The following is a 15,980-nucleotide window of genomic DNA, read 5'->3' as shown; positions in this document are numbered from 1 at the left end:
GCGCAATAGAATGTACTTATTGAATAAAAGATTGAGGTCATTCTCCTCATGACCCCAAACAGATCTGATGTAACCTATCATGCTATATTTAAGCAATAGCTCACGACAGGCCGTGGTATATGCTCATTATATCACAGCTAAGGGGCGTGGTTCGGCTCGACGCGAAGTGAAAAATATATTGTAGGGCCATACCTATACAAAACATGTCTGTGAAGTTTTTTACTTCAAATACCAAACAGATCACCCATTGTAGCCATGCCTCATACTGCTCATACCCCTCTTTTGCAGCCCTGTTAGAGAAACGCAGATTTTGGGTCCTTAGCTTGAAAAAAATAAATAAGAGGAGGCGGAGCTAATGCCTGATCAGAATTCTACTCTCTTGCAGGTTTATCACAAGGTGAGTTCCTTTTTTGATTTCCTGCTTTTTAAACATATGTGCTCTCCACAGTACAGGTTAGCTCTGAGTGTTAGCGAGGCTTGCTAATGTAAACAAAGACGCCCAAAACACGTCAGGCATTGTTTCTGATAGCAACTTTCTGTGGGTCCGCCGCCGCTATTACGTCACAGCGGATGGAATCTGTATCCACTCGTTGTACACCCGTTTTTAAAAGATTTGGGTGTAGAGGAAAAGAGAGAGGGTTTTATTTTCTGACGCTGCGTGAGTTCCCTGACGCACCGGGGACACATATTTATGTATAAAAGACATCACAAAGTGCATTTTGCATGATAGGTCCCCTTTAAATGTATACATGATACTTTAACTTAACATCATTTTCCATCTGAGCTTCAACTGGCACTCTTTTAATAACTTCATCTTATTCTGTAATAGTATAATAGTTTTCCAGCTACTGCGTATCTCCATGAACAAACTCTTGATACATCTAGAACTGTAGGGGATGTAAACAAGCATTAATTAGCATTTTTTGGGGCTTATTTTCTTGAAATGTGGGTTCCATCTGGATAGATTTGGACATCTGTTGTAGCAGAAGCAGCTTGTAGAACAGCAGCTTCAGGCTAATATGCTTTAGGGGCATGTTTAAACATATATGTACTGTGTGAGTTAGAGCACATGAGTGCATTTCAGCTGTGTTAGATAAAAGATGTGGCTCCAATGTCTACAGTGCAGACACATTTACTGTAAGGGGTTAAAAACGGTGAAAATATGTTTTCCCACAATAATCTTTTTCCAGGAGAACTCTACTCACTCCATCATGGACGCCTCCTTGGTCTCCAGGATGTGGTCAGTGAGAATCCAGGGCATGGACATCTCGATGGGGAACTGGATCCTGCGGCCCATGGTGAGCTCCAGGAAGAACTCCCTGAACCAGAGCTGGGAGAGATCACAGCACATCTGAAGGGTCTCTGCAGGAGCAACCAGACGACACTTACCATATGTTGGGAAAATACTGAATGCACTCTTCTAATATCAGAGTAGCACATGATAACAAAGGCCCTACGTAGCTGTGTACATGACAGGATGTATGATTACCTAGAAGAAGCTCATGAGACACTGTGTTGAACATACGATAGCTATGTTCAACGATTAAACATGATGACACAGCCCCTAGAGCAGTGGTTCTCAAAGTGGGGGGCGCAGAGGCATGCCAGGGGGGGCGCGAGAGACCAGGAGAAAAAATGGTTATTAAAAAAAAAAAAAAAAAAAAAAGATTACAAAAATAATAATCATAATTGAAATAATTATTGATTCGAAAATAATATGATACAGTACAGTACTATTACGTCTGGGTCTCTGTGTTTCATTAAAGCTCGGCTCTGTGTGTGTGTGGAACGAGCCATTTTGTGTGCGCGAGCGAGAGAGAGAGAGAGAGAGAGCGCACCGGTACCGGAGATCGTTGTTGTTAGCTTCTGGTGCTAGCGAGCTACGCTAACGGATATAAGGAGTTTTTTTTCAACAACAAAGTGGAGGAGAGCCCTCTCCTGTCAGACTGAGAGGCTCAGTGAGCTAAAGGACTCTCTCAGTGTTATCTCAGTGGGTCACAAATGTTTTGGTCACCATTAATGTAAACAATTATTTCCGAGGCACACGTTTATATGATCATTATAGTTATAAAAAAATAAGAGAATAAATGAAAAACAGTTATGAAATACTATATGACAGTAAAACAAGAATAGAGTTTAAAAGGGTGATTTGTAAAATATCCATAAAGAAAAAGTAAATCTGTTTACAGTTCTGTTTCATATGGGTGTTGAGAGAGGTATCCATAGATCTCTTCATTTTGCTCTCAAAGTGCTCCAGATTAATGCATTTAACTTCAATATTTAAAAATAAATCTTCCCGGGGGAGCTTGCTCCCGGACCCCCCTATGTGAGGTCCACACACCACCTATAAAAATAGCACTTTATCCCTGCTTACACCTATATGCCGTGAGCTGATTATCGAGCCTTCATTGTAACAGTCGCGGGTACACTGTGTATTTGCGTGGGGATGGTTGTTGATTGTAGAAGATTCAACTGTAGCGCCCGGTACATTAATGGGAAACCCTAAATGTTTGAGCACCCTCTATCAAACGTCAAGCTACCCCACAGCACCCCCAAAATAAATCTCTGGCGCCGCCACTGAGCCTGACTATTTGTATTGGGGGGGGCCCGACTTTTTTTTTTCTCCAAAGGGGGGGCCTGACAGAAAAAGTTTGAGAACCACTGCCCTAGAGAGATAGGCATACGACTGTCATGTTTATTACATTACATGTCACTTGTTAGACGCTTTTATCCAAAGCAACTTACATACTCAATACTGTGGACAATCCCCACAGGAGCAATTTGGGGTGAAGTGTCTTGCCCAGGGACACAACGACATGCTGACTGCAGTGGGGTTTGAACCTGTGCTCCCCTGATCTGAACACCAACTCACTAGTCCACTGCGCCACACGCCTCCCTACTGTTTATGCTTACGCAGGCCTTAGCTAATCTGAACTAAGGCCAGAATACTGCTTTGAACCAGTATTCTTGCATCGTGTGACTGTAACACCGTCTCTTGTATGTAAGGCATGTCAAGGACACTATTCGGGGAACTATTTGGTCTGTACTACTTCCATTCTTGCAATGATAATAAATACATGTATCCTGATATTGAAGCTCAAGCCGGTGACGAGTGATATTTTTCCTAACACCATAATACATGGTTAGCCTGACATGATGCAGCAGGGAGCGAGGACGACTGTCTGAAAAGGTAATTACGTGTTCTGCTGCTTTCCTTTATTAACGAGCTGTTTACTGAAAGGCACTGTTTGCTCCTGTGGGCGTATTATTGTCTGTAAAAGCGCTGAGTCACTGGGAACACTCCCAAGGGCACATCATCAGTTTATGTTCGTGTCGTGAGGTCTATAGGTTTAAGTGCATGTAAATGGTCTGGTAAGAGAAAAATAAAGAGCTTTTTTGCACATTATTTTGCACAAAATACAAATTTGAACCTGAACATTTGTATAAAAGGGCCCCTTTAATATGTTATTATGTTCATAGAGTTTCTCAAAAGGTTGAACGACAATCCTTGAGCAGGTTTTCATTCAGTGGAGACCTTTTGACTTTAAAGCAGTGGACAAACACTACGGAAAGACTTAAGACGATGTAGAAAATAAATTATTTGTGTTTTTCAGATATCTTCAATGTGGTATTTCCACTTGTTTTGTTCAGGTTGGATGATAATAGGAACTCCATGAGAGTCAGACGGTGAGACAAACACAATGTCCTCTGTTTGCTTTGTGTTTATCTCAGAGCTTTATTATTCTCACTCCACTCTCTCTGTAGTTTTAATAAAGCCCAGTCCTGAAACTGATCCTGTTCCTCACCGCTGAAGTTGAGCAGGTGTGTGAAGAAAAATGACTCGCGGTGGAACCTCTCGATGTCCAGGATGGTGGGGCCATCCAGGCCGCTGCGCAGCGTCTTCTTGGAGCCGCTTTTATCCGCGATCAGAGACTCCAGCATAGTCCTCACCATGTAGAGCTGAACACACACACACACACACACACACACACACACACACACACACACACACACACACACACACACACACACACACACACACACACACACACACACACACACACACACACACACACACACACACACACACACCACACACACACACACACACACACACACACCACACACACACACACACACACACACACACACACACACACACACACACACACACACACACACACACACACACACACACACACACACACACACACACACACACACACACACACACACACACACACACACACACACACACACACTTTTTTTTGTCATCAACATGCTCTTAAAATACTGTACATTTGGAGTTCAAGGAGGGATCAGGAGGTCGTACTCCAACCCACATTTTAATAAAACACTTGACGCTGCTTTTTATTTTATTTCTCATTCTTCTATTATTATTTTTTTATTTTTATTATTTAACATGCAATTTTATTTTTTTAGCAAACTTCTGAAAGCAGCACAAATCTGAAACTTAAAAATCAGTTTATTCATCCAAAGTAATATCTTGTTATATACTAAAAAAATAAATAGCAGATTTTTTTGCAATACCCCGCAGCTTTACTAGGGGATCTATTGAAAGAAAATAAATAAAGGGGGGGTGTAATGTTATGAAATGCTGCTTTTGTTATCTCCATCACCTGCAAACATCCTCTAAATCTTAATCTCGTTACAGTTTCCTCCTACACAACACTGAATATTATCTCATTAAAAAAAGATTAACAAGGAAATTGATTTTCCACCCTATGTAGTGCATTTGATTGGTTTGCTTTGGTTCCACTCAGTCACGCTCTCTATATGAGATTAGATTATTTGCGGGAGATAAAACCCAGCAGGTGATTGATTCGCTTGGATTTGTCGTTGTAAACCTGGAAACAGATTAGTTGTTGAGTGGGTCTGAGCTGATAAATCTGTGAGGTAACGGAGGACGCTATATCACACAATGTGTTGTATATCTGTGATATATAGATAAACTTGCATGGATGATAAGAGTTCAGGACTGAAACGTAATGAAGAGAAGTCAATACAGCGTACATCGTAATCATGAATATCAAGTTTCAGTTGTGTTGTTTGTGCTGCTGTGGACGGATTGTAGACCCCTAAAAAACGTCTATAACAGGGTAAGTGTGTATATATACAGTACCGGTCAAAAGTTTGGACACAGCTTCTCATCAAATGGTTTTTGTTTATTTGGAGCTGACTGAGAGAAGCCAGAGTGTGCAAAGCTGTCATCAAGGCAAAGGGGGGCTACTTTGAAGAATCTCAAATATAAATCATATTCTGGATTTTTTAACACTTTTTTGTTAACTATATAATTCCATATGTGTTCTTTTATAGTTTTGATGTCTTCAGTATTAATCAACAATGTAGAAAATAATTAAAAAAAAATAAAAACCTTCGAATGAGAAGGTGTGTCCAAACTTTTGACTCGTACTGTATATTACATGAAATATATGATACTGTTACAGCCCTATCTCTATAAAAAAGATCACAAAAAATCATTACAATTTCATTAATGTATTAAAAAAAGAAAATATTTTTAAAGAAATCATAAAAAATGATATTATTCTGTGAAATTATTCTAAATTAAGCATTCATTTAAACTGATATTTACTTTTTGAAACAATTACATTAAGACATTTCATTAAAAAAGTCATAGGGCATAGCACGGGGGTCCCACCTGGGTGCTGGAGGGGCCCACTGCTCTGCGGGGGACCTTGATGTCGAAGCCTCCCTTTGGATCTTTCTCTCCGCGCAGAGCCGGGTCGTTGTGCGGCTCGCGGCCCGCCTCCCAGTCACACACCGTCTTCCTGATGGCCTGCAGGACGCTGAGCACAGAGCACAGAGGACATGAATAAAAGTGACTGCAGTGTGAAATACACACATCTGACATGTTTAGCTCTGAGTTTTCTTTGACCTCACTTTCTTTCTACTTTCTTTTTTAACTTGTCCTTTAGTTATTTATATATTTCATGCTAAACGAACCCCCCTTTTGGAAAATTATAATCTGCAACCCAATATTCAGAAAATTCTACAGATCCTGGCCATATTTGTGAAGCATATAACATTAATTTGCTCCCAGACATTCATGTGGCTTGCTAGTTTTGGACCCCACCTGTAACCCCAATACACATAGGGGACTTTAACTCCTGCAGCAGCTCAGTCTGTGGGGACTGGTGGGTCGCCGGTTCAAGTGATTTCTAGTCTTTTCATTGTTATTGAACAATGCCGTGTCTTTTTATGCTGCTGCAACACAAACATTTCCCAAATTGGGATCAATAAAGTACTTCTTATCTTATCTTATGTGCAGTTCACCTCCTGGGAATGGCAGCCCTCTCCGTTAAAACAATGCATGTGTTTGTGCATGTGTGTATTCAGACCAGAGGTTGGGCTAGACTTTATTGCTGCCCGTCATTTTGACGGACAGGATCGTAACATTTCCGTCAAAATCCATTATAACCCGTCGGCCTGTACACAACTCTGCCGGGGGGGGGGGGGGGAACGCACGCTCGCTCGCGAACTGTTAGCGCCGTGTTATGCATGCCCACTGCACCTCGCGGGAGAGCGCGCAGCGTAAAGAAAGTACTCTCAGACATTTCAATGATCTGTTCGGCAAAGTTAGGTTTGGAAACAATATAATTTCCTTTTGGGAGGGCATGCATAATAACACGGCATAACACCGGAGCCCCGCTGCGGGGAAACTTTGGCGCTGTTCTGAGTTTGTTCTAATCTGTCAAAATGACGGACGGCTTTCAGATTTTTCCGTCATTGTTAAAAAAAAAAAAACGTCATAGACGCGTTAACGCGACCTCTGATTCAGACCTACTGTTCTATAGGTCCTGTGTGTTTGTACTGTGTATAGATAATAGCAGAGGGAAACACTGCATTTCTTCTTGTGAATTATGAATGTGATAAAGTACAAAGAAAATATTGTTGCTTATGACAACATTTTCGAAGACCTTCAAAAGCACAGAAGAGTTTGGTATTTTATTTCTAAGGGTACAGCTTTACTGGAGCATTCAGGGACATCTGCTCCAATGGATAATATAATATGTTATAATTATACAACACTGTTAAAAGAACCATTCCACATTATTAGTACTTTTAATTTAGAAAATGTATTTACAGTTCGCTTTTAATGCTTCTGCACTTTTACCTAAGTGACGTTATTTAACTTGTAATGGAGTATTATTAGACTATGGCATTTACAGTATTGACTTCCCCCCCCTCTCTGTGACAGTATGCAGCTGATCTATGAATGTGAATATTCTTTTTTTTCCACAGCGTTGTGATGAATACCTCTGGATGACGTTCTTCTTCTTCTTGATGGCATGCCGCAGCGGCTCTCGCAGCGTCACCTGAGAGAAGTCCTGCAGCATGGAGTAGATGGTGTGTCGGATGGCGTGATTGAACACACTCTCCATCCGGCCCATCAGCACCTGCAGACCCTTGATCATCGCCATCACCTGTGTAACAGAGTTGCAAATATGAATACTGCAGTTGTGACCTGTTACACCTGCACACAGCCCCACGGGGAAAAACATATTGTCAATAGGTTTTATGATTTAGTTGAATATTTGCCAACAACCGTGTATCTCTGTAGTAAAGTGAGGGAGTGAGTGAGTGAGTGAGTGTGTTTTAAGATTCAAGGCTTTTATTGTCATGTGTACATAGCTACAGTGTAGTTATGACAATGAAAATCTTAGGTCACAGGCTCCTTCAACAGTGCAACACAATAACACAGATAATAGTGCAAGTAAATAAAATAGAATATAATAGAAACAGTGCAGAATAGTCTATAAACAAGTAATTGGAATACTGATATATATAAGTTGCAAACAGATGAATGTTATGGATGTTCTTTCAAAGGTTCAGGTGTTTGACAGTCTTATGGCCTGTGGGATGATGTGAGTGTGAGTGTGAGTGAGTGAGTGAGTGAGTGTGAGAGAGAGTGTGTGCGAGTGTGAAGCCTGTGACACAACATTTTCATCGGCATAACTACACTGTAGCTATGTTCGTATGACTAAATAAAGAACCTTGAGTGTGTGTGTGTGTGTGTGTGTGTGTGTATGTGTGTGTATGAGAGAGAGTGTGTGTGAGTGTGAAGCCTGTGACACAATATTTTCATCGGCATAACTACACTGTAGCTATGTTCGCATGACTAAATAAAGAACCTTGAGTGTGTGTGTGTGAGTGTGTGTTTGTGAGAGAGAGTGTGTGTGTGAGTATGAAGCCTGTGACACAATATTTTCATCGGCATAACTACACTGTAGCTATGTTCGTATGACTAAATAAAGAACCTTGTGTGTGTGTGTGTGTGTGTGTGTGTGTGTGTGTGTGTGTGTGTGTGTGTGTGTGTGTGTGTGTGTGTGTGTGTGTGTGTGTGTGTGTGTGTGTGTGTGTGTGTGTGTGTGTGTGTGTGTGTGTGTGTGTGTGTGTGTGTGTGTGTGTGTGTGTGTGTGTGACTGACCTCCACCAGAGCGAACTTCTCCTCGCAGCTGTAGTTGTACCTCGTGGCTCTCTCGTACTCCTCGGCGTTGTCGGGACACTCCTTGTTGGAGTACTTATCGGTGGGATGGACGAGCTTCCAGGAGTACTGAGGGGAGCAGAGGGGGGACGTTTTTAATAATCGATAATATAATAATAGATGACATTTGTCTAGCGCCTTTCAAGGGACCCAAGGCCGCTTTACATGGTGAACAAACAAACAAAAGGGGCAAATGATAAAGTCGAACATTTAATAAATACCAGTTTTAACCCTCTATCCGTAAACATATGATTGTGTGACAAATCTAATCCAGATAAGTATCTAGTATCTTATCAAATAATTAACTGTATGTTTTTCTTGCAATACGACGTCGATAAATAGAAAAATGAAATCCTTAAAAGTTCATCTGGGTGAATAGATATTACCCAAGAATTAACTATTTGCACTAACCAGATCCTCTAAATAAGTATTTCCTTCCTAAGCACAACTGAGAAGCTTTAACTTACATGTATTATTATTAAATGGGTTCAAATAAATTTAAAGGTCACCTATCATGCTATTTTTAGACAATAGCATAGGTCTCAGATATATACAAATATATAAAAAACATGTCTATGAAGTGTTTTGCTCAAAATACCAAACAGATCACCCATTCTAGCCATGCCTCATATCCCTCTATTTCACTTCCTGTTTCAAAAGTGCTGATTTTGGGTATAAAGCTTTAAAAAAATTAAATAAATTGATAAAAAATAGAAAATAAAAAAGGAGGGGTCTGAGCTCATGCGGGACCCGGCAGCTACTGTCTAAACTAAATACTGCCGTGATGAAACGCCATATCATGGATTATCAAGGATTCTTTCTGAAACAGTATGGAGCTCAAAGGCTTTCTCTCTTGCCGGTTATACCACAAGGTGAGTTCCTTTTTATTTCCTGCTTCTTCACACACATGCTCTCCAGTACAGGTTAGCTCTGAGTGTTAGCGATGCTAATGTAAACACCGACCATATTACGTCCAAAACAGTCGGGCATTGTTTCTGATAGCAACGTTTCTGATAGGGCCGTGGGTCCACATTTCAGATATTACGTCATATCGGACGCAAATCTGGATCAGCTCCGTTGTAGCCCCGTTTTTAGAGATTTGGGTACGGAGGAAAAGAGAGAGGGTTTTATTTTCTGACGCTGCGTGAGTTCCCTGACACACCGGGGACACATAGTTATGTATAAAAGACATCAAAAAGTGCATTTTGCATGATAGGTCCCCTTTAAAAGACTTTGCACGAACATTAACAAAAAGATATCATTAGAGTCTCACATTTATCTTAGAAATCTATACACCTCATTTAAAAAAATGATTATTTCCATGTTTTTCTTGCAAAACAAAGTGGAATAACAAGGGGGAAAGCCTCTAATACAGCTTACCTTTTTATAGAAATTAGCCAAAAATAAACAGTTTGCACTAACCAGATCCTGTGAAACGAGTATTGAGAAGCTATAAGTGATTACTACTATTATCACACGTTGTACAAACCTGTATAAGAAATAAAACTTTACATTACATTACATTTAGCTGACGCTTTTATCCAAAGCGACTTACAATTAGCGATTACAGGGACATTCTCCCTGGAGTAACTAAGGGCTAAGTGCCTTACTCAAGGGCACACTAGTGGTGGTGTTCCTGGCGGGATTTTGAACTCGCAACCTTCCGATCTTCAGCCCACCTCACTATCCATTAGACCACCACTACCTATACTACCAAAACTATATATAATAAAGTGATTGTCCTGCTTTAAAGTGTGTTTCCTCACCACTTCCATGACGTGCCCGCTCCACTGGGACAGCAGCTGGATGCCCTGCAGAGACAGGTCGAACAGCTTACTGTACTCAGAGTCCGTCTTCTGGGACTCCTGACGCCCCGAGCCCGTCACCACCTGAAAAGTAACACACGTAAAAAACACTGAGATCTTATTTATTTCCTTATTTGAACTTTCAACTGTTTTACCATGGTATTATTTGTCATTTGAATGGAAAAGTCCTATGTTAGGATATGTCTTGATTTGTAAAAATGAAAATAAACAGTTCAAAAAGAAAGAAAGAAAACACTGAGGCACAAATGAACATACACACAGTTCATGAGAGCATGAGGAATGAATGAAAAGAGGAGAATCTGCAGCCCTCTCTTAAAAGGTAGGGTAGGTGAGAATGGAGAAACCAGCTCGAGTGCGCTAGAATTTGAAAGTACGCAGCCGAAAAAAATCTGCCCCTTCCTTCAGACTTCCTTACAGAGCCCCTCCTCCAACACACACGAACGCACACATGACCAATGAGGGCACGAGATAAGTTTGTGCACAGATGGAAGGCTGACAGGCAGGTAGGCCATCCAGTTATTTTAGCCGGGCCGGCTCAGATGGTTGGTCGTGCTTTTTACAGCGCCACGGCTTCCACAGATGACATTTTTTAATGTATTGATTGTCAAAGCATTTAATATATTCATTGCTATCGGGATGTTAAGAGCATTCCATGGAATATAACAAAAAGTGTTTCTGAAGTGAATTACCTACCCTACCTTTAAGCTGTTGTGTTTTATTCTGCGTTCTCCCACCAGATACTTCACTGCCTGTGTGTCTTTATTTTTGACTCCATTATGATTTTGGCCAGGTGACCTATTTTACTACGTTGAAGAAGTGTTGTCGAAAGTTGAACATACCTCAAATAAATACAAATATTCAAATATTTACAATAATTACAAGAAAAAAACAGCTAATGAAAGATACCTCCTAATCATTTCCTGTCAATTGACTCAGGGTGCAACCAACAATTTTTACATCATTAAAGGTGGGGTAGGTAATTTTTGAGAAACCAGCTCGAGATCGCTAGAATTTGAAAATACACAACCGGAAAAAATCTGCCACTTCCTCACAGAGCCCCTCCTCCAACACACACGAACGCACACATGACCAATGAGGGCACGAGATAAGTTTGTGCACAGATGGAAGGCTGACAGGCAGGTAGGCCATCCAGTTATTTTAGCCAAGCCGGCTCAGATGATTGGTCGTGCTTTTTACAGTACTAGAGCTTCCACAGATGATATCTTTTAATGTTTTTATGTATTTCAAAGCATTTAATATATTCATTGCTATCGGGATGTTAAGAGCATTCCATGGAATATAACAAAAAGTGTATCTCGAGCCGGTTTCTCAAACTTACCTACCCCACCTTTAATTAATTAATTATTATAGTTTTATTGTTTGGCCAATAAAATGTCAGAAGATAGTGATAAATGTCCATATAGAGTCCGAGGTGATCTATTTACATTTCGATGGACATTCACTTTAATATGAAATACAACTGAGAGAAAAAGTCTGAAAACAGCATCTGAAGACATTCATGAATGAAAAATGATTTCAAACGATTATCAAAACAGTTGGAGATCAACTTCTTTTGATTTGTACAGAAGTCGTTTAAGTAATAACACAAAATATTATTCTGGTAGCTCCTCTAATATGTTCGTGCCCTCATTGGTCAAGTACTTCATAGTTTTAATTATATTCAGTACTGATGTAAATGTACTTAATTGCATTCCTCAATAGTAAAACATCAATGTGAATTGTATGAACTTTTCCTTGACTTTTTGACTGTCTCCTCACGTACCTCACGAGCGCTGAGATTTAGAAGAATATGTATATGTTTTAAGAACATAAAAACAACACAACACACTTTAAATATTTTCTAATGTGCTTATATCTGAGAGAAAAGTTAACGTTTGCATGTACCGAGATGTTTCCTCATGGTCTCACCTCAAAGAGGGTCTAACACTTTCCCTTTATGTATTTCCCCTGAATATAGTGACCGTCAGGGTTCATACACTTTTTCACCAATGATTTTCAATGACTTCTCCATGACCGTTACCTAATTTTCCATGACCAAAAAAATCACTCTTTCTCAGCGGTACCACTGAAAATGGTTTATTTTAACATGGAACAGGAAAATAAGGTCTGAAACTTGTTGTGCCTATCTGAAACAAATCAAATAGTAGGCTTACTAGCATCTACACGCTAAAGCAACTAAAATCTCTCACCAGCAAAATACCTCGACAGTTAAATGCCATTTTACGTTTCATTACTATACAGTATGTATTATCATTATAGTATTACTATTTCGGCGATTAGATAAAATATAAATTATATTTGATGCAACTTTAGTTACATTTCCATGACTTTTCCAAAACTTTGGGAAAAATATTGTTTTCCATAACTTTTCCAGGGCCTGGAATTAGCATTTTGAATTTCCATGACTTTTCCAGGTTTTTAATGAGCGTAAGAACCCTGGACTGTACATCTCCTCACGTACCTCGCTGTTGCTGTAGCGGGCGAGCTCTGAGATGAAGCGCATGTGATCCTCTCTGATCTGGATCATCTGCTCACAGATGTTGTACTGAGGGCTGCTGGAGATAGACGTGCACGTCCACCTGGAGAGGGGGGGGGGGGATAATACAAAGATGTAATACACACAAACACTGATGGCAAATTAAAAAAAAAACACTTTTCTCCTCTCACCTGGATTTGTTCTCCTCAAAGTGAGCGCTGGTCTTGATATAGCGGGACAACTCGATCTGCATGTCCCCGAACAGAGGCACCACCTGAAGTTGCTGTAAACATCAACAACACACACATCTGAGTTATTCATATTATATCAAACTGTGTATGACAAGAAATATAGGGTGCAAACGAGCCATTATGCAAGAAAGAAATGTGCTAAATTGATTGATAAAATGGAAATAGTCCCCAAAAAAGAATGATAAATATGAGGTGGTTTTCTCTTTAGTGATTTAACCATTACGTCCAAACAAACATTTAGGATGACATGCAATAAAAGGTATATGAGAGATGAAATAATGAGTCAGGTAACGGATTAACATTTAAAACTAAATAAAGGTTTTCCCTCTGGATATGTTGCTGTTCAATGCTCCCTCTTCTAAAACTGGCAGCTCTTCCACTCTTATACACGGCACATATTTTTATTTTGAGCTATCATATTCATATTTATTGGAATCATTGATTTTTAGAATATATTTGCACCTTTTGTACCAGCAAATTCATCTTACTGTGTTTATGTATTCACCATTTTACACTAAAGCTAATTGCTAGCATGTGGGCACAACTTGGCAATAAACCTGATTCTGATTCTGAAATATCTGGCCGATTTCCGTACCTTGAAGAACTTGTCGATCTTGGTCAGGTTGATTCTCTTCTTGGCGTCCAGTTTGTAGATGTTGCTGCTGTTTCCGTCCATCAGGTACAAGCCGAACCCCATCACCTGGAGGAGGAGAAGAGAGGGGGATATAGGTACATATGTGTTGGGAAAATACTGAATGTACTCTTCTAATATCAGAGTCCACATGATAACAAAGGTATCCCAACTGTAGCTGTGTACGTGACAGGATGTATGATTACCTAGAAGAGCATCAGGACTGATTTAGGCATATGATAGCTATGTGATTAACATGATGATTCAGCCTCTATGGAGATAGACATATGACAGGCATGATCATTTCTGACGTGAAGCTAATCTGAAGTAAACATTGAATACTGCTTTCTATTCCTCCATCTTGTGACTGTGTAACTCCCTCTCTTGTATATCAGCATGTGAAGGACACTGTTCAGGAACTAGTTGTACCAAATGCTCTGTATGTGATGACTACTTCCATTCTGGAGAGGATCAGAAATACATGGATCCTGAGATTGAAGCTCAAGCCGGAGACGAGTGATATTTTTCTAACAATATGAATAATCTTTACATAAATGACTCCACACTCCTGAGAGTTGACTCACCTTGAGCAGCATGTGCTTCTCGTTGGGAGTGAGGTACATCTTGTTCTCGTAGTATTCCACACACAGGTTCACGATGTCGGCCAGCAGCTCCTCGTAGCCGTTAATCACCTCCAGCTGCTGCTGCAGGGACTGCAAAAATAACATAGAATATTAGACTAAAATTCACACTTTTTTATTTTAAAAAGGTATGAATTTTGTCATGACCTTAATTCACCTTAGCCTTAAGAGTCTAATTGTTGAACAGGATGTATAATCTAATTTTTCAAAAGCCAATCTGAGGTGATGAATACAAAAACAGGTAGGAAAATGTTCTCATAGTCCGAAAGACAACAGGGGGATATTATTGGTTCTTATTAATGACAGAATGTATTGCAATCTTGCAAATCCTTTCTATTCTGACAGTCAAATTATATTGAAATGTTGTTTTGTTGTGGTTCCTTTTTGAGCTTGTCCTGAATGCATTGTACTTTTGAAGATGAATTATACTCTCTTTGCTCTTTAATGTCTGCTTTATTAGAAAAAAGCCATTGTCCAATTTCAGTGCACGTGTACGCTATATTAAGAAAAGAAAATTCCCTTTGTGATCGCTATGAGCACACTTTTACTTTGCCTGTAACCAAACTGTCTGTAGAGAAAGGTTTTGCGTGTGTGTGTGTGTGTGTGTGTGTGTGACCCACCTGAGTGATTTTGTTGTGGTTTGCCAGGAACATGGACAGGTTCTGAGACTCCTGGATGGAGGAAGGCTCAGACATCTTTCTGAGGAACTGAGCAGCTCTGCAGGAGGAGAGAGAAACCTTGCTTTTAATACAAATAAAATGTACAACAAGCAGATGCTAGGTCATCTGTCTCCTGTCAGTCAAACACAGGCGTTACATAATTCATTTGGGTTGTTATAAATAGAAATCACTGAATCAATATCATGTGTTTAAATCCCTTAAATGATCAGGATTGTAGTTGCAAAATCCATCATATTCCTGGTACACTGACACACTTTCATATCAATTCAAATCAATATATTATACAGACATGCTGAGCAATGCTGCCCTCTAGTGTCCTCAATCAAGTTTGAGAATGAAGCTTAACTTTAAATGTTCCTTAAATACGGAATAATGAAGGCAGGAGGGACTTTAGAGAGCTCATCCTCTCAGGGTGTGTTCCTCCCCTCGGGTCAGAGAGCAATATATTACAGTTTAAATGTGTTCCTAGTGTGATGCTTACCTTTCACCTAAATTCACTTTCTGCTCACAATTCATCTAATCTATCCCAACAGAAACACAAAGATGTTTCTTGTATTGTTGTTTTGCTATTTGCTTCTGTTATGATCGGCTGCAAGTCTTTTTTTTGTCCTACTACGTCCCCTGCATCATTCTCTGACATTTTTGCTTGAAAAAGTAATTGAAAGATTAACCAATAACTACAAAAGTTAAAGGGGACCTATCATGCAAAATGCACTTTTGTACGTCTTTTATACATGAATATGTGTCCCCGGTGTTCCAGGGAACTCACCAAGTGTCAGAAAACACAACCCTCTCTATTTTCCTCCATACCCAAATCTCTAAAAAAGGGGCTGCAACGGATCTGATAAAAACTGATCCAGATTTGAACACTGTCCTGACGTCAGGACAGTGGCGCTACGGCTATTGGGCCAACTCCACCAATCAGGA

General features: G+C 40.0%; 1 protein-coding gene across 1 annotated transcript in view; it reads right to left on the bottom strand.

The window, feature by feature from the left end:
- Positions 1–15,980, bottom strand: part of cyfip1 (cytoplasmic FMR1 interacting protein 1) — a 50,939-nt gene that overhangs the window by 21,614 nt on the left and 13,345 nt on the right. The window contains exons 7-17 of the mRNA XM_034146255.1: positions 14,994–15,090; positions 14,317–14,445; positions 13,697–13,801; positions 13,042–13,133; positions 12,836–12,953; positions 10,294–10,416; positions 8,471–8,596; positions 7,300–7,466; positions 5,681–5,828; positions 3,807–3,960; positions 1,206–1,362 (exon numbers count right to left, since the gene is read on the bottom strand). Coding sequence (XP_034002146.1) covers positions 1,206–1,362; positions 3,807–3,960; positions 5,681–5,828; positions 7,300–7,466; positions 8,471–8,596; positions 10,294–10,416; positions 12,836–12,953; positions 13,042–13,133; positions 13,697–13,801; positions 14,317–14,445; positions 14,994–15,090 — 1,416 coding nt within the window. The remainder of the gene's footprint in view (positions 1–1,205; positions 1,363–3,806; positions 3,961–5,680; positions 5,829–7,299; positions 7,467–8,470; positions 8,597–10,293; positions 10,417–12,835; positions 12,954–13,041; positions 13,134–13,696; positions 13,802–14,316; positions 14,446–14,993; positions 15,091–15,980) is intronic.

Source organism: Trematomus bernacchii, unplaced genomic scaffold (assembly GCF_902827165.1).
Source record: "Trematomus bernacchii unplaced genomic scaffold, fTreBer1.1, whole genome shotgun sequence".
NCBI classification, from domain to species: domain Eukaryota; kingdom Metazoa; phylum Chordata; class Actinopteri; order Perciformes; family Nototheniidae; genus Trematomus; species Trematomus bernacchii.
Note: the sequence above shows the minus strand (reverse complement) of the source record. Positions and strands in the feature narration are given on the sequence as shown.